We start from the raw sequence: 21,876 nt of genomic DNA, 5'->3' as shown, positions 1-21,876 counted from the left end.
AACATGAAATTTAGGAACAAATCATTCTTGTTAAATGGGGGTTGGCTGCAGAAATGGGTTCTGAAAGAGAGCAGACGAATTCCAAAGTTTCAGAGGATACTGTAAACCCTGCTCTTTGATAATGCTTCCCCACCACAACCAAGTTAATGGGGAATAGAGCCTTCTGTGTTTTATCCATTCAGAGTGTACAGGAAAGCAAACCTCCCAAATGTTATCTGATTATAGCTTTACTTATTCAGAGGAGACATCAATAAAATAAAATGCCATAGTTTGGTGTACTATACAAAACTTTTCATGCAAAAATTTTATTGCACTTCATAAACTACACTATATTATTTTCTATGCACACATCACTTCTCCCACCAACTGACACGAATACAACAGGTGTTTAAAGGAACACTATCAATCTAGCCACGCCTCTGTCTGATGAAAACAGCTTACTTAAAGCTCACTATAACTGAAAGATTAGCGAGAATACTTGAAAAAAATATTTTCAGTTTATTTTTACTTCAGAGAGCAGTTCATATAGTCAGTCTCTCATAGGAACAGTGGAAATAACCACACTGAAAAAGTAGAGAAATGTGCCACTGGAACTTTGGGGTAAGGTTCGTATCCAAAACTACTTTTTTTAAAAAAATTTGTGCCATGATTTCAAATTTTGTGGTGTCCCTTGAACAGTGCACAGTGACATTACAGAATTGTTAAGAACACCTCCATCCCATACATTCTATTGTTATTGTTTTGATAACTAAATTATTGACATCAGAAACACAGAAACTTGGAGCTGAGACAATAGAATGACACCTAATTTTCAGCTTCTAACTTTATTTGCATGAATGTCTCTTGAAAGTCCTGGTTAGGGTGAAAGAGATACAGAAGAGGTCCAAATTTGTAAAATGCAGAACAATACATGTCAACTGGGTACATATCATAAACCTATGCCACAATTATATCACAGAATGTAATTCATATATGATTTGCAAAGCCTAGGCAAGTGAAAGAGATGACTAGAGTCTCTCGAGAGGTAAAGCCTGAGGATTGAAGAGCTTTAGCCCTGTCTTCACTTGGGCAGGTGGGGAATGGGGAGATATTTTTAATTAAGTCAGCTAAGACGACCTGAAACACCACTCAGCAGCTAACATAGACAATGTGACACCTTTAAAATTGTTTGCTGGTGATATTGTAAACCATGCTCCTTCCTTAAACAATTATCAAACAGTGTCTACATTAGATGTTATGGTGTCTTGACTAGGAAAAAGATGTTTTTTCACCGGAGTTAACACAGAGAAGGCACTTCAACTGAACTGAAACCCCACTTAATGCCAATGTAGACACAATTTAACAGCTTTAGCTGATTTTAGCAGGTCAAGTTATAGGTCCCATTTACGCTATAACTTGACCTGCTAAAATCAAGTTAAAGGTATTAAACTGGGCCTACTTGGTGTTGAGTGGTTTTCAACAGCTACATTACCTGGATTTTAAAAAAGGGCACCTTTTCCTATAGTCTAACTAGAGCCTAAGGGATAACATGATTTTTAAGAAGCACCTTTTTGCCAGGCCTACACCCATGTATTGTACTGGTATAACTATTTCAGTTAAGGCAGTGGGTTTTTTTAACTGAATTAGTCATATTGGTAAAACTCACTTTAGTTATACTACTGAACAGGTGACTTACTGCTATAGCTTACTCTGCTTTCCAAATAGTAATAAGCTAGTCAAGAATAAGAGACCTTTATATCTGTATTACTGCATCAACACTTAGAGGGAATTGCATCACTTTAGTTAAAGTGAGACAATTTTTCTGTGCAGATAAACCCTAAGAGACACCGATCAGCTGACCGTATTTCTTTATTAAGATATTTCTATTTCCACAACCCCTGTAGGAAGTTCTCCCACCCTCAGTGTGTTATAATATGGTGTAAAGAGCATGTGTATTGTTTTCCCCAAGCTCCTTTTTAGAGCTTTAACCTGTGCTGTGAGGCTCTGGCTGAGACTCAGGGAGGGTGTGAAGGCAGGAGGGCAAGTCCCATGGGGATGAGTAATAAACTATGTGGTGGGGTGGGGATAGAGGGAGTCAGTGGGTGGGTGGAGAGGAGATAGGATTTCGCGTTGCAGGGCCAGATTAACGGGGCGGGGGGGGGGAATAGATCAGCATCTGTGGGGAGAGCAGCTGTCAGAGCTGGTCAGTATGGGCGTGTGTGCGCGTGGGGGGGGGGAGAGGGCAGACAGGGATAAGGGGGCCTGTCAATGCGTGGGGGATGCAGACCGGGGTGTCGCACGGGATCTCTGGGGGGATGCAGCGTGAAGTCTGTGGGGGGACGGGAATGGGGGAGGGGAAGTGCCAGCAGCGGGGGAGTAAATGGGGACGAGAGGTCTGTTGGCTGGGGGCTGCCGGGCCGGGCTGTGCGCGGAGTCCCCGCAGAGCAGCAGCCCCGCGACCGGGGCAAGAGACGGCTCCCCCTGCCGGCCGCGGGCCGGACACTCACTGCCGAGTCCTTTGGCCTGGCTGAGGAGCGGATCCGGATCCACCTGCTCCTGGCTCCGCACGGCCGGGTCCCCGCCCGCCGCCGCCTCCCCCTCGGCGCCCCCGGCTTCGCTCCGCTCCCCGAGGCTGCCGCTCTCTTCGGGCGGCGGCTTCTGCTCCTCGCCCGCCCGCTCCAGCCCGAACCAGCTGCCCAGACCCCGCAGCATCCCGCAAGAGGCGGCCTCGGCCGCTCGCGGTGCCGGACTCCGGCGGTTCCTGGTCCCCGCCGCCGCTCCCAACGGCTCTAACGGAAGCGCCCACGGCCCGAGAGCGGCACAACGCTACCACCGGACGCCGGAGTCTCCCCTCCTCCGATCCGGGTTACGTCACTTCCGTAGGTCACGGGGCCGAGACGCTCCGTAGGTCCTTCTCTCTGTTCCTCCCCTGGGGAGGGGGGAAGGAAGAGGCGGGCGAGGGGCGGGGCGGAGCGGTGGGCCGGGGGAAAGGGGGGCTAGCGATGGGGAAGTAAAGGAGAGGGGGCAGCCAGTGGGGTACGGGAGAGGTGGGGATTTGCGTGCAGGCGCTTCCTCCTCTCCCGCAAGTTCTCGCACGTTGGGATTGTTCATTGAAGTCAATGGCAAGTGCGTGTGCGAAAAGATTGCAGCCTCGCTGTTCCTGGAAGGCAAAGGCGGGGGGGGGGGGGATCCACTATGTTCTCCCATCGCTGCCGAAGGCACGGTTTGGGGTTTTGTTTAGTTTTTACATACACACGCTATTTTGTACATAAATACATTTCCCCACCATGATGCAGGGCTTTTGTCACCTCAACCCACTGATCTTATACATGCAAACTTAGGCCCTGATCATGCATGCGTGTACTTAATTTTACATACTAATGAATAATCACATGAAGTCATATAGGACTTCCCACGTGTGTAAAATTCAGCATGTGGATAATCGGGACCATACATTGCATGCTGCTTTGGGCAGGGTGCTGTCATTTGTGTTTGTCCATAAAGCACTATGGCTCTGTAAAAATAAGTGTTAAACCCGACAATGCTTTTTTAAGATAATGTCTTCCAAGTTTTGGTGGCTTTCTCCCTATGGACATATTATAATGGAAGACCAAAAAATTCCAAAGTGTATGTATCAAGGAGTGCAGCTACACAACTGGTGATCATGTGGGTGCCAAAAGCTTCAGTGGTGCAATAAGATTGCTGGTGATGGAATATACAGCCAAACCACCTTAAGCATATAGCCAGAGATGATCCAGGTGGCCCTGAATCTGCAAGAAGGCTAGATCCCTTTAGGATTTGCCATGATGATGGTGTCTCTACGTAGTGGTCAAGTGAAGTTAGGAAAGGTGAAATAGGATGAGACCCTTTTGAGAATTGAGAGGTAAGCATAAAGGAAAGAGACACTCACAGAATCAGATGTGTATATAATGTCTTCTGCAGTTTCCACAGTATGCATCCGATGAAGTGAGCTGTAGTTCACGAAAGCTTATGCTCAAATAAATTGGTTAGTCTCTAAGGTGCCACAAGTACTCCTTTTCTTTTTGAGAATCAGATCAGTGAATGATGCAGGAGAATGTTTAAAATAAATCAAAAGCATCTCCGTTATATATAAAATTACATTAACAAAATAAAACTACTGAACAATCAACAAAGCTGGAGAGAAATTTATCATGCTCTGTCTTTTAAAGCTCAATTCTGCATTGTGTTTGGAGCGCCCGTTTAAATCAATATGAGTTCTGTGTTCACAGTGGCTGCAAAATCAGCCCTGAAAGATGACCTTTAGAAAAAGTTTGCTTTCCCTTTCAGTAGTGAAATAAAGCATCTTCTTATCTGATCTCCATGTTGCTGTTGTAAGTCTCCATAATTCTGAAGTTACTTATAAATCTTGAGTCAATAGCTTGCACCAGAATATGTGACGGTAGCATTTGACCAAACATTTTATTTCCTATTTTCCAGTCCCTCAAACCAGGAACAGTTGCACCATGTCTCTAATAACTCTTCTTCTTAATCGCTTTTCACCCTTATATTTAAATTTCATTCCTTTTCAGAGTGAGATTCCAATCAATTAAGTCAACTGGACTCTGCACAGATGCAAGGGTTCAACTATGTGAATTTAACTGCATGATCAGGACCTAAATCCCGATGCAGAGAGATGGACTTTGTGTGCGAACATCATTTACATCCATTGTCTGCGTCACTCACATTCTTCAGCAGAAATTCCCAAGGGATTGGAAAAATCAAGAAAAAATAAGATCTATTAGTAATTTAAATATTGTGGAGACTTGAAAGCAGTAGCAGTAGTATGGTGAGAACAGTGGGCTATTCCAAGCTACACCCAGGGGAGATTTTCAAGGTCAATATTCAAAAAAATATAGCTAGTGGCCTCATCACAGAAAATGCTCATTCAAAAAAGTGCTCCATGGCTTTATAGGGAGATGAGATAAATGCATGTGCATGCCAAAAAGTGCCCCAGGCTGGGGCAGGCAGATCATTGTAAAAATGCCTGAGCAAAAGTGCCCGCGGGGCAGAGCGGGTAAGTTTGTATGGAGGGCACGGTTTGCACGGGGCATTCACCCAGGGACCTCAGGCCTCTCTGACTGCCTGCCCGGGTCCCTTCTCCTCCCCTCGAGAGCCCCCCTCCCACCTACGGGCCAGTTGGGGCCGGGCTCGGCGCTGGCTGCAGCGCGGGCTCCCCCTGGCGGCCGCCCGGAGACTCCCTCTCTGCCTCCCGCCTTCGGCACCTGGGCCCAGGGAGGAGGAACCTGCAACCGCCTCCGCCGCTACGACGCGGCGCGCGCCCAGGTAACTGCCGCCTGCCTGGCCTCTGCCGGCCCGCGCGCCCGCCGGCCTTGGGCAAGGGGGACCGGCCGCGGCCCCGGCCCCGGTTCCCCTCTCTCCCCGGGCCGGGCAAGTTCCCCCGCGGGGCGGCGCTGCTTCAGGCGCCCCGGTGACAGAGCAGCAGCAGCAGCGGCGGGTTTGGGCTCCTTCCCCCCCGCTGGCAGGGCCGTGCGGGCCCATAACCGCGCTCGGGCTCCCCCACTAGGTGGCCCTGGGCGGGCTGAAGCCCCGGAGTACTCTGGGGTTACAGGAAGGGGGGTTTAGCTCCTGCCCCCTCCAACCAAGCAGCACCACCGTGGTGCTTGCACACGTGGGTAGTCAGGGCCGTACACTGAGCCGTGCCAGTCACTGCCCCCCTCTTCTGTAAACACATAGGAGCCACACCAGCTCTGCCTGAGACAGGGTGACAGCCCGGGGCAAACACTTCACCATTTCCTAGTCCTTCCCCCCCGTGCATGTTAGGACACTAGGAAAATAACCCATTGCTGAAGCAGTTTAACTGGTAGTGTGGATGGAGGAGGAAGCTGATTCACCATCATGATTAAAAACATGATAGAGATAATGTTTCCCTATCTCTGATAGGGTTGAAAAGGATTTGAGTCCATCTACATGGGCAGGTGAACTCTTTTCAGCACTAATTGAAGCCAGGCAAGGTGTTGCTGTTAGCAACATGTATTTTCCTAGAGTAGATGGGGCCTTTATTCCTCCTTGCACTCTTCCTAATATTTTTTTCATATTTAGACATCTTTAAGTCATACACTAGAGCCTCTTCCTGTCTAATGATTGGATATATTCCAATAATTGTAGAAATTATTTCTATTAATGGACTTCATCCTCATAGATTAGTTTTAGCAAATTTATCAACAAAAATGGGAGGCTTGTAGCTTTCCTGTGCAGAGATCCTCCTGCTTTCCTCCTGACACTCAGGTCACAGATCAAATCTTAGTGCCAAATAACTTTCTAGTCATGGACATGACTTATCTAGTATATGAGCCATTCTGCTGAGGGCTATTTGCAGTTCTCAACTCAATAACAATACCAACAGAAATGTGGAAAGTAAATAAAAAATTCACCAGTTATGCTAATTAATTTTCAATACAATGCTGCAGGTTTGAGGTACAATCCTGCAAACACTTAACCATGAAAATAACTTGTGTTAGTAGAAGCAATTAATCGTGTGAGTAAAGTTATTCACGTGTATTTGGATGAGTCTGCTCATTAAGAGCATATGGCAACCTAATACCCTTAGTGTTTTTTGTTTTGTTTCCCTTTCCTAGCTAACTTTGCCAGATTCTTTCTCTGCTCATCTACAAGTCATGGGATCTTTGGAAATAATACTTTCATTTATACAACTGAAACCATGACCTACTAAATGCTTCTAATTTGGCTTTTAAAAGTGAAAGTAAAAGACTGCTGTCCACAGAGCACTTCTTAGCCATGTCAACCATGCGAGTCAAAGGAGAAAATAGAAAAGGAGTACTTGTGGCACCTTAGAGACTAACCAATTTATTTGAGCATAAGCTTTCGTGAGCTACAGCTTACTTCATCGGATGCATTCAGTGGAAAATACAGTGGGGAGATTTATATACACAGAGAACATGAAACAATGGGTGTTATCATACACACTGTAAGGAGAGTGATCACTTAAGATAAGCTAATACGGGGGAGGGAGTGGGGAGAAAACCTTTTGTAGTGATAATCAAGGTGGGCCATTTTCAGCAGTTGACAAGAACGTCTGAGGGAGGGGGGAATAAACATGGGGAAATAGTTTTACTTTGTGTAATGATCCATCCACTCCCAGTCTCTATTCAAGCCTAAATTGATTGTATCCAGTTTGCAAATTAATTCCAATTCAGCAGTCTCTCGTTGGAGTCTGTTTTTGAAGTCCTTTTGTTGTAATATTGCGACTTTTAGGTCTGTAATCGAGTGACCAGAGAGATTGAAGTGTTCTGCGACTGGTTAATGAATGTTATAATTCTTGACATCTGATTTGTGTCTATTTGAGACTGCTTGAACAGCTCTCTAGAGAGGTTTGGCTGCCACTTTCAACAGCGTTTGTGGCCTGTCAGGCCCCTTTGAATTCTTTCATTCTATTGCAAAATAATGGGTTGTTTTTGTGAGCCCTTGCAACCTGAAGTCCCACTAAAGTTAATTTGAGTTTTTTTAATTGACTTCATTAGGAGAAGGATTAGTCCTAAGACCGTGACCCTGTAAATACTCAGGAAAGTGAGTAGTCCTGTTGAATTAAATAGGACTACTCATTTGTGTATTGTTATTGACGTGCATAAGTGTCTGTTTAACATTTCCAATTCAGTATTTTTTTTTCCCAGAAAGAGTGATGAAAATTGCTTGGTTGGACACAAAATGCTGTTGACAACAGCAGTTGAGGAGAAGTCCAAAACACAAGTGGATGGGGCCAAAAATCTTAAAAATAAATAAAATAAACCCCCTCAAAGTAGCATAGAAAAGTTAGTTATTAATAACATGGATTATTTTCCCTTTCCTGTATGGAAAACTTATAAGTTCTACAAGTCTACTGAAAAAAAAAAAGAGAGAGAGAAAGGTTAAATAAAAGATTTGACAAGGTAAATAAACTGTTCTTGTTTCATTTAAATTAAGATGGTTAAAAACAGAATATTTCTTCTGCATAATAAAGTTTCAAAGCTGTATTAAGTCATTGTTCATTTGTAAACTTTTGAAAGAACAAGCATAACGTTTTGTTCAGTGTTACAAACATTTCAGAGTTACAAACAACTTCCGTTCCTGAGATGTTCGTAACTCTGAGGTACTACTATATTATTGTTGCCGGCACCCAGTGCCGAGAGGCTGAACAACAGCTTGAGTGGTTCGTTACCCGGTGTGCTACACCCAATAGTTACAACGGGGTGGAGAAGCAGAAAAGTTTATTTGAAGCTTTAAATAGGTACAGGGAGATTTGAATTTCATATTCTGTACACAGAGCAGGAAGTTACACAGGCTTTTATACATTTTTTTTTTTTAGCATACTTATTTAATAGCAAGCTGCCCCAAGTATCCATATAGCCAGCCAATCCAGTTTCCAGCTAGTTTTTTTTTTTTTTTGTATTATTTATTAAACTATACATAAAGCTGCTTTATTTAGCATTGTTTTTTTATATTTGCCCTGCGTGGCCTTGCTTAGTTTTAGGCAGTTTGACTCTGCAACATATTGTTGCAGATTCTCAGCATAACTGCTGTGTGTGCCTCCAGGCGGGGGGGCAAGGACACTTGGGCCTAGTACGCAGAGCTGCTGCGAGTGCCTCCAGGCGGGAGCGGGGGCCAAGGACACCTGGGCCTAGTGAGAGGGGGCTTCATTGACACTTGTGGTCTTCCATTCCCTTGAGTTACCTAGTAGCCATGCCCCAGTGTCCCCAACATTATGAATAACGGAGTCCCCAGATTTGCTGGCAGGAATCCTAGCACCCTTCCTCTTCTCAGTTATAAGAGTGGCTTTACTGGCCAGGATGTTTTCCCTGCAGCTCACTGGTTGAGGGAGAATTTTGTGTCAGCCTCTGGCAGTAGGCGTCAGTTAATTTTTTCAAGCCCTTGTTTTAATATTGCTACAATAATGACATTTTATCTGATGGAGTGGCTTTTCTGGGCTTGTGCATAAACTTTGTGATCAGGTATACATCCCACTGTGTGTACTATATTTAAAGTATTCATAATGTTATAAAATATTATCTATATGTATATATTCACATAGGTTAAAATATGTAACATTCTTTTAAAATATTTTGTGCAATTTAAAATTGCCACATATGAGGCAGTTTTTGTGGTCTACATAACAGCCAGGTATTATTATTATTATTATTGATATTTATTTATTTACCTTGTTGCACTTTGTTGGTTGGCCATCTCTGAAACATTAGGAGGGACATTGCTTAGCAATAAACCTGTTCCCCTTGTGGTGATCAGCATCTGTGGAATGATGTATGTTTTGGCTAAGGGGGGAACCTAGGCAGAAGTAGAAGGACAAAGAGAAGGTGACCTGAAAAGAGAAGATTTATTTGAAGTCTGTCTGTCTGTCTAAAAATTAATGTATAAAGTAAAATTGATTTCACTTATTTTTCAAATGAGTGAAAATTTTGAAATTTAAGCCCCAGTCTTGCAATTTACTCTATTTTGATAGACCCTGAAGCAGTGAAGAATACTATTGATGTCAGCGGGGCTCTGAATGGAAGTAGAGGTCAGTTTTTGTGTACCACATTGCAGACTTAGAGCTTTGTTATTAGTACTATTTTAAAGTTTTACACTGTTTCTTTTGTATGCAGTACTGCAGTTGTGTACACCGCAAGTGAGATTGCCTCTAAGCCACTAAAAAGGAGATTTAAAAAAATGCAAATTGTTAAGAACCAGAGAATGACAATCACATAATGACTTCCCTTCTATGGTTCATACCAGTTTTATACACCTTTTGTAAGTATTTTCACCAGAGTTCCAATAAATAGTTCTGCCTATCAGCAGAACTGTTACTGGTACAAGCATTAGATTTGGTTTCTTGTGTGTCTTTCAGGCCAGTTTTTTTGTGGAATTATCTCAGAAAAACAGAACTGATACAAGAACCATGTAGAGCAATAAGAGTAGAAGTTTGCTTTTAATACTTTCTGAGTTCGCTTGGGTTGTATATTTTCATGTACTCCACTCTTCTAAATTTTTCATTTCTGTATTTGTCTTTTGTCCTTCTTGGCTTCTGTAGTTAACATTTTTGCTTAAAACAAATGTGAATGTAAAGGAACTCTTTTTTCCCCCCACTAGTGTTTGCTCTGTACCAAATCATTACCAGGCCTGCATTGATCCTGTGGGAACTTCTTTTTTTGCCCCACATGTGAGTCTGGGTTCAGAGCGATAAAGTGACAACCGGTTCTTCTTCCCATTCCTCAGCCAGAAGCTAAAATATCTTCAGCCAGAGGAGGAAGCTGGGAGAGGGTTTTGAATTTATCAGACATCCACAACTAACAGATCTATGGAACATCCAGCAGGATGAGCTCCCGCCACCCTGGTTCTTTCCAGCAGTGAAGCTGGGGATTAGGGTTGGAGTTAGTAGTCAGAGTAGTCAGGGTAGTTCTACTACAGGATGGTAAACTTTGCTGCTGGACTCCTCATTTCATTTTTTGTATCCACCCCTGGCTAGTAGGTATCTGGTAATATTTTAAACCGGGTTCTAATTACTAGATTTTTTTTAAAGCACTATTTGTTGTTAGGCTCTCTCTGATCAGAGTGGGCAGTATTTCCTTAATCTGCTGAATGCTTGCTGACTGTATAGCTTTATCTTGTGAACACACACTCCCTCCCAAAGTTTTAAGAGCATTAATAATTAGATGCAAAACTTTGACTTGTGTTAACGAGCGCTTTATACCTCTGTCTTTCCTGGGAACCATCTGAAAATGCATCTCACTGTTTTTTAAACAGCTTGTGCCTTGGACTTGGATAAATACTAGTGCCTGTTGTTGTCTATTTTGCAGGCCTATTTGTGACATTGTATAATGTTGGGAAGGTCTGCACTGCTTACAGCTGTACATGGAAGAAGGTAGAGTTCTGAAGATATTTTAGTTTCTTGTATATTTTTGATCACTATCTCATATTCTAATGTCTTTGGACTTATTTGATGTTTAATTTGGAAATATTACAAATACAGTAGTCTTCATCTTTTCACTGTAATATGTCCTCGAACTCTGTATTATTTTTATAGCTTAGAAGATAGGAGGTTTCTGAACACGACACATCTACCTACTGTGTAGCATGTGTTCTGAATGACAGTCTGGTACTTGTTAACTCAGGGGTGGCCAACCTGAGCCTGAGAAGGAGCTAGAATTTACCAATGGACATTGCCAAAGAGCCACAGTAATATGTCAGCAGCCCCCCATCAGCCCTCACCCCCCCTCCCAGCGCCTCCCACCCACCAGCAGCCCCGCTGATCAGCTGTTTCGTGGCGTGCAGGAGGCTCTGGGGGAGAGGGGGGAGGAGCGAGGAGTGAGGACAGGCTCAGGGGAGGGGGGCGGGAAGGGGTGGAGTGGGGACAGGGCCTGTGGCAGAGCCAGGAGTTGAGCAGTGAGCACCCTCTGGCACATTGGAAAGTTGGCGCCTGTAGCTCCAGCCCCGGACTTGGTGCCTATACAAGGAGCCGCATATTAACTTCTGAAGAGCCTCATGTGACTCCGGAGCCACAGGTTGGCTACCCTTGTGTTAACACATCTGTGACATCTTAATAAAAGGATGAATCCATTTCATTTGTGTCTTGTCCAGTACATTAGCCTTGTTGCACTTCCTGTGTCAAGTCTCCTGTGAAGTACTGGGCAGAGTAATCAAACCAGATCTTTGATTCTTAGACAGGAGAAGTAAAGAAAATGCACTGAAAATAATGTTTATTTTTTTAAACTTAAAACAAAGATACTTCAAAATTGTAAATTATAAAATCATATAAATTAGAGATGAAGTTGGAGAACTCCTGGGAGAAAGCAGGGAAGTCCTGGAAGCAGTGCAGAGACAGAGAGCCTTTATGCGTCGATCCCTCTGGCAAATGCAGACATTCACAGGTTTTTGAGTTTGGGCCGTCAGCCCCGTCTGTAGGAGCATGTGTCCCTGCTAGATGGAAGAAGGTTGAGGAGATTCTGAGTTCAGTCCCAAAAAGTTTCTTTGTCCTTATAGGGGAATAACCAACATAGCAGACAGTGTGGCCCATAGTTTTTAAGCTGACTGTCCTTTAAGACTTAACTTTGAATTGACTTTTCCTTAGCAACACAAAGTTTGTATATTGAATCTATAGTCACACTGTCATTCAAAGCAAAGGGCTCTGTTGGTCAATGTTTTTTGTATTTGTGCTTTTCTTCAGTTTAATGCAATTTCTCTGTGATCCTAAGTGTGTGTTGTTTGCACAGTATTAACAAATAAGAAGATTACTGTATGCATACTGATTTCTAGGCAGAGGGTTGACCAAGCTGTGTACTTGAGAGAAAATATAAATTATTTTATTGGGCACCTATCACTCATGGAATTCTAGGATTCTTATATAAAACAAAATAGCATTGCATTAAAAACAAAAATAACCCTTAGTAAATGTAATTTGATACAATAGATTTAAAGTGTAATATGTTAATTTAAGTACCAATCATGTGCCTAAAGATTTTTGCTGGTCACATCTAAATTCAAATAAAGAAAAAAAATGAAAATAATTTCATTTCAGTTTCAGATAAATGTCAGTACTGCTTATTTGGGGGAGGGATAGCTCAGTGGTTTGAGCATTGGCCTGCTAAACCCAGGGTTGTGAGTTCAATCCTTGAGGGTGCCATTTAGGGATCTGGGGCAAAAATTGGGGCTTGGTCCTGCTTTGAGCAGGGGGTTAGACTAGATGACCTCCTAAGGTCCCTTCCAACCCTGATATTCTATGATTGTTATGATAACAAAACCAAAAAATCTTAGCACTTATATAGCACTTTCACTTCATGAAAGTACTAAAGTTTAACACAACCTGTATTGATATAAAGAGCTGTAATGGTCTAAGTTAAGTCAAAGAAATAAAAAGCTAAGCCATGCAAGATGGTTTAATTGTGCTATATAGCGTTTCTTTGCTTTTGTTTCATAGAATCATAGAATTGTAGGACTGGAAGGGAACTTGAGGGTCATCTAGTCCAGTCCCGTGCACTCACGGCAGGACTAAATATTATCTAGATCATCCTTGACAGGTGTTTGTCTAACCTTCTCTTAAAAATCTCCAATGATGGAGATTCTGCAACTTCCTTAGGCAATTTATTCCAGTGCTTCACTACACTGACAGGAAGTTTTTCCTAATGTCCAACCTAAACTGCCCTTTCTGCAATTTAAGCCCATTGCTTCTTGTCCTATCCTGAGGGGTTGAGGAAAACAGTTTTTCTCCCTCCTCCTTATAACAACTTTTTATGTACTTGAAAAATGTTATCATGTTCCCTCTCAGTCTTCTCTTCTCCAGACTAAACAAACCCAATTTTTTCAATCTTCCCTCATAGGTCATGTTTTCTAGATCATTAATCATTTTTGTTGCTCTTCTCTGGACTTTCTCCAGTTTGTCCACATCTTTCCTGAAATGTGGTGCCTGGAACTGGACACAGTACTCCAGTTGAGGCCTAATCAGAGTGGAGTAGAGCGGAAGAATTACTTCTTGTGTCTTGCCTTACAACACTCCTGCTAATACATCCCAGAATGATGATTACTTTTTTTGCAACAGTGTTACACTGTTCACTCATATTTAGCTTGTTTGTTTATGTCTAAACTTTACTGTCATACAGCATTCAGTGTACGGTAATTTTAGCCCTATCAGTCCCAGGATAAGAGAGGGACAGGGTTGGTGAGGTAATATCTTTTATTGGACCAACCTCTGTTGGTGACAGAGGCAAGCTTTTGAACCCCACAGAGGTCTTCTTTTTTGAATTTGTTAGTTGATGGTGGTAGGGAGTTCTCTGAAAATGTAGCTAGGAAAGCTACTAATCAAAAAGCCTACTTTTCAAGAGGTAAGTTAAATAGGAATTAGGCTATGTCTACACTTAAAATGCTACAGCAGCACAGCTGAAGACTTCAGTGTAAGACATTCACTACAGTTGCCGGAGGGGCTCTCCCATCACAGTAGTTAATTCACCTCCCCTAGAGGCAGTAGATAGGTCAGTGGAAGAATTTTTACTTCGACCAAGTGCTATCTACACCGGGGGTTAGGTCAGCTTAACTACATCTCTCAGGAGTGTGGATTTTTCACACCCCTGAGTGACATAGCTGGGTCAATCTAACTTTTTAGTGAAGACCAGGCTTTAGATATGTATTGTTTATGAATCTCAATTATTGTGTATGCATGATGATACACTAGTCTCATGATGATTCACTAGTACTAAAATAAACTGTAGAAAACTCTTAAATGTGGGAGTCTACCTCTTCTACTAATCAAGATATGATCATCATAATAAGCATTTACCTGGCACATTAATTTTCAAAGTATGGTATAAATATAAATTAATTCTTTCAATGTCTTTTGAGAGAGAAATGTTTGTGTTATCCCCAGTTTTACTCATGGGGAAACTGAGACATGTTCAGGTTAAGGGTATATCTATACTGCAGAAAAAAACTGTGTAATTGAGTTTCAGAGCTTGGGTCAATTGACTTGAGCTCACGGGGCTAAAAATAGAAGAGTAGATGTTTCCACTCAGGCTGGAGCCTGGGCTCTGAGACCCACCCTGCTTGCTGGGTTTCAAAGCCTGGGCTCCAGCCTGAGCAGGAACATTTACACTGCTATTTATAGCCCCATAGCAAGAGCTCTGTGAGCCCAAGTCAGTTGACCCGGACTCTGAGATCTGCTACCATGGGGCTATTTTTTGCAGCGTAGACATGCCCTGTATGACTTGTTCAAGGCCATTAGTGTCAGAGTCAGTCAGGCTTAGAGCTCAAGTTCCTGGCTCTGAGCCCAATGCACAACCCACTAGACTATGCTATGTCTCGAGGTTGTGGCAGAATGCCAACCTAGACAAATGGGTGTCAGGACACTAAGGGTATGTCTGTACTACAGTGAAAGTCTGGACTCAGGCTTGAGCCCAACTCCCCCATCTATCTATACACAAACCTATCTGACTTGGGCCAGTAAGCCCTCAGGACCCACACCCAAAGAACCAGCTAGGGGGTTGGGTCGAGCCCAAAGTCTAACTGAGACATGAGTCCACAATACATCATTTCGCATTGTGGGCGCAGCTCTGGCCCCAGGTGCCCCAGACTCATGTTCTGAGAGTCTGCCATCGCTAGTCAACAGTCCCACGGGCCAGTGTTTCTATCCTTTGGCTAGTCTTGGGATAGAATCAACATCCAGGAAACTGAAGCAACCCCCTGATGCAAGTACAGTTGCCCAGCATTACATTATCATTATATTTATGATGTCGTTTTAAATCTGAGACTTTGCTTTTCCATCACTACACTGTCTTTTTACTTTGCAGCAGAATGGAAGTCTTCAAATTATTGATTTTCTGTTTTCTCTCATGCAGTATCTATTAATGGGGTAAACATGTAAGAAAAAGGTTCTGGGCTGGTGATCAGTGGTGCCATGCATTGTTCTGTGGAAGATCTGGTTCCATTTCCCTTTTTCAGTCTGTTGCTTCCTGGCTTAGCAGGGACAGCAAGCCCTCTGGAAGAATAGTGGCTACATGATAGGCTCTGGGGGCAGAAGGGGGAATGAAAAACAGCTGGAAAACAGGGCGACAGGATCCTTTGGTTTGGACAGTCCTTCAAAGGTTCAGTCTCTTCCTCTAAAGATAGAACTGTCAGACAAAGATAAAATGTATTGTGGTTAATGTAGTTGGAATGAAAAATCCTTGAACTAAAGTTAGCAGAATATGTATGAAGTGATTAAAAAACTTTAAATTTAAAAAGATTTAAAGTCCAAAATTGTGACTATATTTAATTTTGATATTTTGGTTTCTGAAGCTCATTTTGGGTTTCCTTTTCTGCATGCTGATTTAGTGTGATTTCTAAGGATAAATGTGTGTTTACCAAATGTGCTTTTTGTCACTGTTAGATTTCCAGCTCGAGACCTATGTGCTGCTACTCATTTTCCAATGAAGTACATCCTGGTAACTGGTGGTGTCATCTCAGGCATTGGCAAAGGAATCATTGCAAGCAGCATTGGCACCATACTGAAATCATGTGGTCTACGAGTCACTGCAATCAAAATTGATCCTTATATTAACATAGATGCTGGAACTTTCTCACCATATGAGCATGGTATGAAGGGTGATCCTTTTCTTTCTGCATGCATAAGTTCAATTACCTTTTGTTTTCATAAACAGAATTTAAGTGTATCATGTGAATGCATTATAGACTGCATCTAGTGAAAACTAGATAACAAAAGGAAATGACACGTAATATGGGGATATAGAGGTATGGACTGCTGAAGATATTGGTGTTAAATGAGGTTTTATTTAATGCCATCAGCAGTGAATGCTACATGGTAAGATAAAGCAACAATTAGTTCAGTTCAGGTTATACCTAATTCGAACATTGTGTGAACACTCGTAAAGACAGAGAAATAACACAAAGAGGTCTAAAGAGCCTGGAAATAACAACATGAGAATCAGCTTGGAAATACAAACTATGATACAATGAGAACAACAAATCTGAACATAGATATTTAGGGGGAGGGAACCACTTGGAAAGCAGTGATGCCATAAGCTCAGTTAGATATGATCGTATAATGCAGTATAGTGATGAAAAGTGGGTAATGGAATTTTGGGCTGCTCTGCCAGAGGCATCAAGTCATAGAGTTAATAAGGACTCTCTAACACAGGATAGATGAGATAGTATCTAGAATGTGAAATCAAAATCAGTGGGATTGCACAGATGTAACGGGTCAGAATTTGACCCACTGTGCCCAGGCACCTCCTCTGTCTCAGTGGGCTTAGCACTTCCCCCTCTGGCAGTGGCGGGGCCTGGAGTAAATCAGCCCCGCTCTGGATATAGTTTGTCTTCCCACACTGTGTTTATTTATCAATATTTTCAAGGTAGGCCTTGGGGCAGGCCCAAGGAGTGCTCCTTCACCAAACAAAAGAGATAAATTAACAAACACAAAATAAAGGGGGATACCTTTTTCTGCTGCCTCCCTCATTAGGGGCATTGGGGTGTTTTCCTTTTATTGGCCCTGGGATGTCAGTCCTTCCCCTAAACAGGCACTCATATTTGGTTGTTTCCCCTGTACCGGGGGGTTCTACCAATTTTGCCGTCCCAAGCAGTCACTGCTGAATTGCCGCCACCGCAACAGCGGCGGAGCTGCCACCCAAAAGCTGCCGCGGTGGGAAGAGCAGCGGAGCTGCCACCGAATTGCTGCCACAGGACACGGACTGCTGCCCCATTCTAAATGCCGCCCCAAGCACCTGCTTGGAAAGCTGGTGCCTGGAGCCAGCCCTGCCCCTGTAGGGAGGAGAACAGCCTCTCAACCTGGAGAAGCTTCTCTCCCTGTTGCCCCTAGCCTTGCAGCAGCTTGTCTCTCCTCCTCCTCCTCCTCTCTCACCACAGGAAGAGTTTTTAAAGGTCTCAGGTCTCAGGTAACCCCTTATCAGATTATAAGAAAAAGGGCCTTTATCATTCTAGGGCTAACATACCTGCCTTCCACCACTCTCTTGCAAATGTCCAGCCTGACTTTGTCAAGCCACTCATTTTGTTCTCAGCACCTCAGCACCAAATATCTGTCAACAAATTGGAAGGTATTCAAAGAGCAACATAAATAACTAAGGGGTCATAAGGCTTACAAGAAGAGATGTAAATAATTAAATATGTATAATTTGACTTTAATGACAAAGTTGGGTCTGTTGACATTTTAAATGCCAGTCCTGTGTAGAGAAGGACTGTCAGAAAGAGATTTGGGTTAAATGATGTCAATTGGATTGAAAACAAGGCAAAAAAGTTCGAACAAGGGCAAATGTGTATATTATTGGCTAGTGGCTTGGTAAAGACAGCATTATGGGATCTACCAACATGTCTTGGTCAAACTCTTAGACAAAACTCCCATATCCTTTTGATATCCTAAAACACCTAGGAGAGTGAGGTTGAACCTGACACCTCAGACTTTAATTAAATAATCCAAATTAGAATAGATTGGCTGGGACAAATTCATCTAGGTGTCAAAAGCATGTGGCTATGCTGCTAACGAGCCAGCTTTGGAAAACATCCCACAAGCCACTAGCATTAGTTGAAAGTGTACATTTTAGTCTCTCTCAGAAAACTGGAGTACTGTAAATGTTTAGGAGTTGAAGTTTTAAAGCTTGTTTGATTACATACAGTTCTCCATACTTGTTGTACGAAGTTGATCATGATGGCTGAAAAAAAATTGCTGATGAGTTATCCAAATCTTATGTGGTCATGGTCCAGATTTATAAAGGAAAACATTACTTGCATCCTCTGCCACATTATTGATTTGCTCATCACAAAATAAGTTGTGCACATCATTCAAACATGTACCTCCTGCCAATAGTAGTGTTTTAAATTATGTTTCTTAGGCAAATTCTGACTGTGGGTCTTTAGTCTACCCCGCAGCTTTTGGAGGCAGAGACAAACTTGTTGACTTTGGATGCAGGCGTAGCTTCTCCCATTGAAGCTAAGCTACTCCAGTTCTTTTTGTCTCCAGAGCTTCAAGGACTGAAAATGAACCCAAACTATTTAAATTGTATATGTTAAAACAGAGATGGGCAAACTACGGCCCGCAGGCCACATCTGGCCCACGGGCCCGTCCTGTCCAGCCCCTGAGCTCCTGGCCTGGGAGGCTAGCTCCCTGCCCCTCCCCTTCTGTTCCCACTCCCCTGCAGCCTCAGCTGACTGCACTGTTGGCGTAATACTCTGCGTGGTGGGGCTGCAGAGCCGCAGCCTGACCCGGTGCTCTGTGCTGCATGGTGGTGTGGATGTCTCCAGCCAGGCAGCATGGCTGCCTGTCCTGGTGCTCTGGGTGGCACTGCCAGCCACTGGTGCTCCAGGCAGCTCGGTAAGGGGGCAGGGAACAGAGGGGTTGGATAGAGGGCAGAGGAGTGGGGGTGTGGGTAGGGGTCGGGGCGGTCAGAGGGCGGGGAACAGGGGGGTTGAATGGGGTCAGGGATCCTGGGGGGGCAGTCAGGAAGGAGAGGAAGGGTTGGATGGGGTGGCGGGGGGCAGTCAGGGGTGGGGGATCTGGAGGTGGTCAGGGGACAGGGAGAGGTGGATGGGGCATGGGTTCTGGGGGGGCCATCAGGGGACAGGGAACGGGGGGGTTGGATGGGGCAGGAGTCCCGAGAGGGCCGTCAGGGGGCGAGAAGCCGGGGGGGTTAGATAGGTGAGGGCTGGGCCATACTTGGCTGTTTGGGGAGGCACAGCCTCCTCTAACTGGCCCTCCATACAATTTCGGAAACCCGATGTGGCGTTCAGGCCAAAAAGTTTACCCACCCCTGTGCTAAAACGTGATATGTTAATATGATCTACAAAACCTCGTTGCAAAGATTTTCCCCTTTTGCAGGCGAGTCACCCTTGCTATGGCAGAATAAATGCCAAAAGAGCCCAGAAGTAAAATGTGCCTCAATTGTTTCTCTTTGGTCCTAAAGTGAAGTGTTTGAGGGGGTGTAAAGAGGTGTATTTTTGTGTCAGAAAAGATGGCTCTATACTTGGGAGACAGATCTGAGGCCAGAAAAGACTCTTGAACTCCCTTCCTGACCAGCATCTGGTAAAAGGGAAATCTATGATGTAAAGAGATAAGGGTCACCTTGCTCCCAAAGTGAAGCAGGAGCAGTGCACCAAACAACCTCCTAAAAAACCAAATGTAGCCCACCCAAGGGACCTTAGGCCTCCAAAATGGCCACAATGGGTATGTCAGAGGAGAATGATAGAACTCTCCATCAGAATCATGGTCAGCTGCACAAGCAATGCTGGGTATGTCTACACTGCAGCTGGGAGTGTGTCTCCCATCCTGGCTAGACAGACAAACACTATCTCTGCTGGAGTTAGCACACTAAAACTAGCAGCATGGACGTTGTGACGTGGGCAGCGACATGGGCTAGGCATCTGAGTACAATCCCGCATGACCCCCCTGGGTCCATACTTGAGTGTCTAGCCTGTGCCATCACCTGAGCAGCAATGTTTACACTGCTATGTTTAGTGTGCTAGCTTAAGTAGAGCAGGCATGTATCTGTCTACCTAGGCTAGGAGGCATGCTTCCAGCTGCAGTGTAGACATACCCAGCATTGCTTGTGCAGCTGACCGTGGTCCTGATGGAGGGTGGTTCTCTGTGGCAGCAGAGGGAACAGAGCTTCTGCGAGGAGTCAGATTCATCAGAGACTGCATCCATTCCCTGAATCAGCCAATGTACAAAGAGGAGACATTTTCAAAGGGACCAAGGGGAGTTAGGTGACCAACTCCCATTGACAATCAGTAGGAAATGGGTACCTAACTCTCATTTGTGCCTTTGAAAAATCTTCCTCAAGGATTACACTAGCTCCTACAAGACCTCTAACCCCCTCATAGTCAGACTGTGCAAGTCTTTTGCAAAAATTGTAGAGTATGCCAAGAGCTAATGGAGTTCTCAGACACATCAGCCTTTGAGGATTCCATTAGCTGCTGGAAATCTTTAAAAATATTTGCTAAATGTCTGCATAGTTTCACACAGAGAGGGCTGTAGGTCCTGCATCTGATCTAGTTTTGAGTATCTTGGTTGATCAATACAAACTCTAGAATGAAATAACCAGACTTCCAGAAAATACTGAAAGTCATACTATTTCATTGTCTGGAAGATGGACTGGGTGATCTAATAGGCTTTTTTAATCGCTAACTTCTATGATACTATGAATAAATTTAATGTTACTAGGCCAACCTATATTTGAGATACAACATTTTTAAAAGATGATAGACCTTTCCAAGAGCTCATTTTTCAAAGAGTTTCCTATAAAGTTTTCTGGCAGGAGGCCACATATAATAAATTTCAGACAGAAAGGAGTCTTTCTGAGGAAGGTAGAAGTGAAGGTCAAAATTAGTTTTATAATGGAAAACTCGTTATAGTCTTAACTATAAAGTCACTTTCTCGGTTCCATGAAAAGTCAAATCTTTGGCAGTTTCATTCTTGTCAGTTTGACAGCTTCAGAAGTTATAGCCTGTGGTGTGAATGTCCTGTGGGTGGTTAGTGTAGTGGAGAACTGGAGAAAACCCCCTTGATTACTAAAATATTTCCAGCTGTGCTTGGAGTTGAAGTGTACTTTGGTATCTATTTAAAATGAAAAGGGGCTTATTCACCACAGGAATCAAATTCAGAACTGGGTCCTGTAATTTCAAGTCCAGAAGGCAGGTGCTTTGAAGAACTGAACTGTTGCTTTTCAAGTCAGAGGGAGATATGACTTACAGAGTAGCAGAGCAGCACTTGAAAGGGGTTAACTCAGATCTCGATGCTGAAGCAGCCTAGTCCAATACATAGGCACAGGACTGGGACTTAAGGAGAACTGGATTCTATTCCTGGCTCTGCCATTTGCCTTACTGGGTGACCTTAGGTATGTTGCCTTATCTACTGATTGTGTGTTCATTATATTGATCAATTAGAAATCCCAATAACATTCTGTGGGTTACGAGGGTCCTGGCTCCTGATGAGACCCAGAAGTATTAGAGTTATCACAGTGATGAGAACCCTGGTGTGCACAGCAGAGATGCTCATACTTAGGAAAGGCCTTCTGTCTTGGTAATATTTTTTAGCACGGTTAGCAATATCACAAACACTTCAACTCCGCAAAGAGGGTAGAAATAATATAAAACGAGTGTCTGAGCATCCATATACTTACACTATTTCTTGCAGAACAACCCAAAAGGTTAGTCATCATCTTCATTGTCATCCTTACTAGCAGTCATTGTCCTGGCCTCTTCCAAGGCATATTGGCCGAAATGCACTTTTACTGTGCCTAGCGCATAGTCAGTAGGGGTCTCAGCCCCTTTTCCTTGTCTGTATTTCCTCACCCTACTAAAGTTGGGGTGCTCTTCTCCCATAAGTTACTAGGCCTTTTACCTCAAGTTTATTAGCATATTCGTCAATTAGTGTCTATGGCATTC

The 21,876-nt window shown here is 43.6% G+C and overlaps 2 protein-coding genes across 26 annotated transcripts in view; one reads left to right on the top strand and one right to left on the bottom strand.

Moving 5' to 3' along the window:
• The window catches only part of SYAP1 (synapse associated protein 1), a 43,749-nt gene extending 40,892 nt beyond the window's left edge, over positions 1-2,857 (bottom strand). For 3 of the 4 annotated variants that reach the window (XR_012160276.2, XR_012160278.2, XM_073356017.2), the window contains exon 1: positions 2,487-2,856. Coding sequence is in view for 2 of the 4 variants with exons in the window: in XM_073356017.2 (XP_073212118.1) it covers positions 2,487-2,691 (205 nt within the window). In the remaining 2 variants the exon portion in view is untranslated. Of the gene's footprint in view, positions 1-2,486 lie in introns of all 4 variants that reach the window. The other variant, XM_073356008.2, reaches the window with a different exon arrangement.
• Positions 2,858-5,181: 2,324 nt separating this feature from the next.
• CTPS2 (CTP synthase 2) overlaps positions 5,182-21,876 on the top strand; it is a 144,485-nt gene continuing 127,790 nt past the window's right edge. For 4 of the 22 annotated variants that reach the window (XM_073355916.2, XM_073355817.2, XM_073355908.2 and 1 more), the window contains exons 1-3: positions 5,186-5,283; positions 6,597-6,946; positions 15,857-16,062. In XM_073355916.2, the coding sequence (XP_073212017.1) occupies positions 6,870-6,946; positions 15,857-16,062 (283 nt within the window). In that variant the 5' untranslated portion in view covers positions 5,186-5,283; positions 6,597-6,869. Of the gene's footprint in view, positions 5,284-6,596; positions 6,947-6,977; positions 7,905-9,469; positions 9,527-9,611; positions 9,757-10,749; positions 10,868-15,856; positions 16,063-21,876 lie in introns of those variants that run through there. The other 18 variants (XR_012160274.2, XR_013636201.1, XR_013636202.1 and 15 more) reach the window with 13 other exon arrangements.

This window comes from Lepidochelys kempii, chromosome 1, assembly GCF_965140285.1.
Source record: "Lepidochelys kempii isolate rLepKem1 chromosome 1, rLepKem1.hap1, whole genome shotgun sequence".
Taxonomy (NCBI): domain Eukaryota; kingdom Metazoa; phylum Chordata; order Testudines; family Cheloniidae; genus Lepidochelys; species Lepidochelys kempii.
Note: the sequence above shows the minus strand (reverse complement) of the source record. Positions and strands in the feature narration are given on the sequence as shown.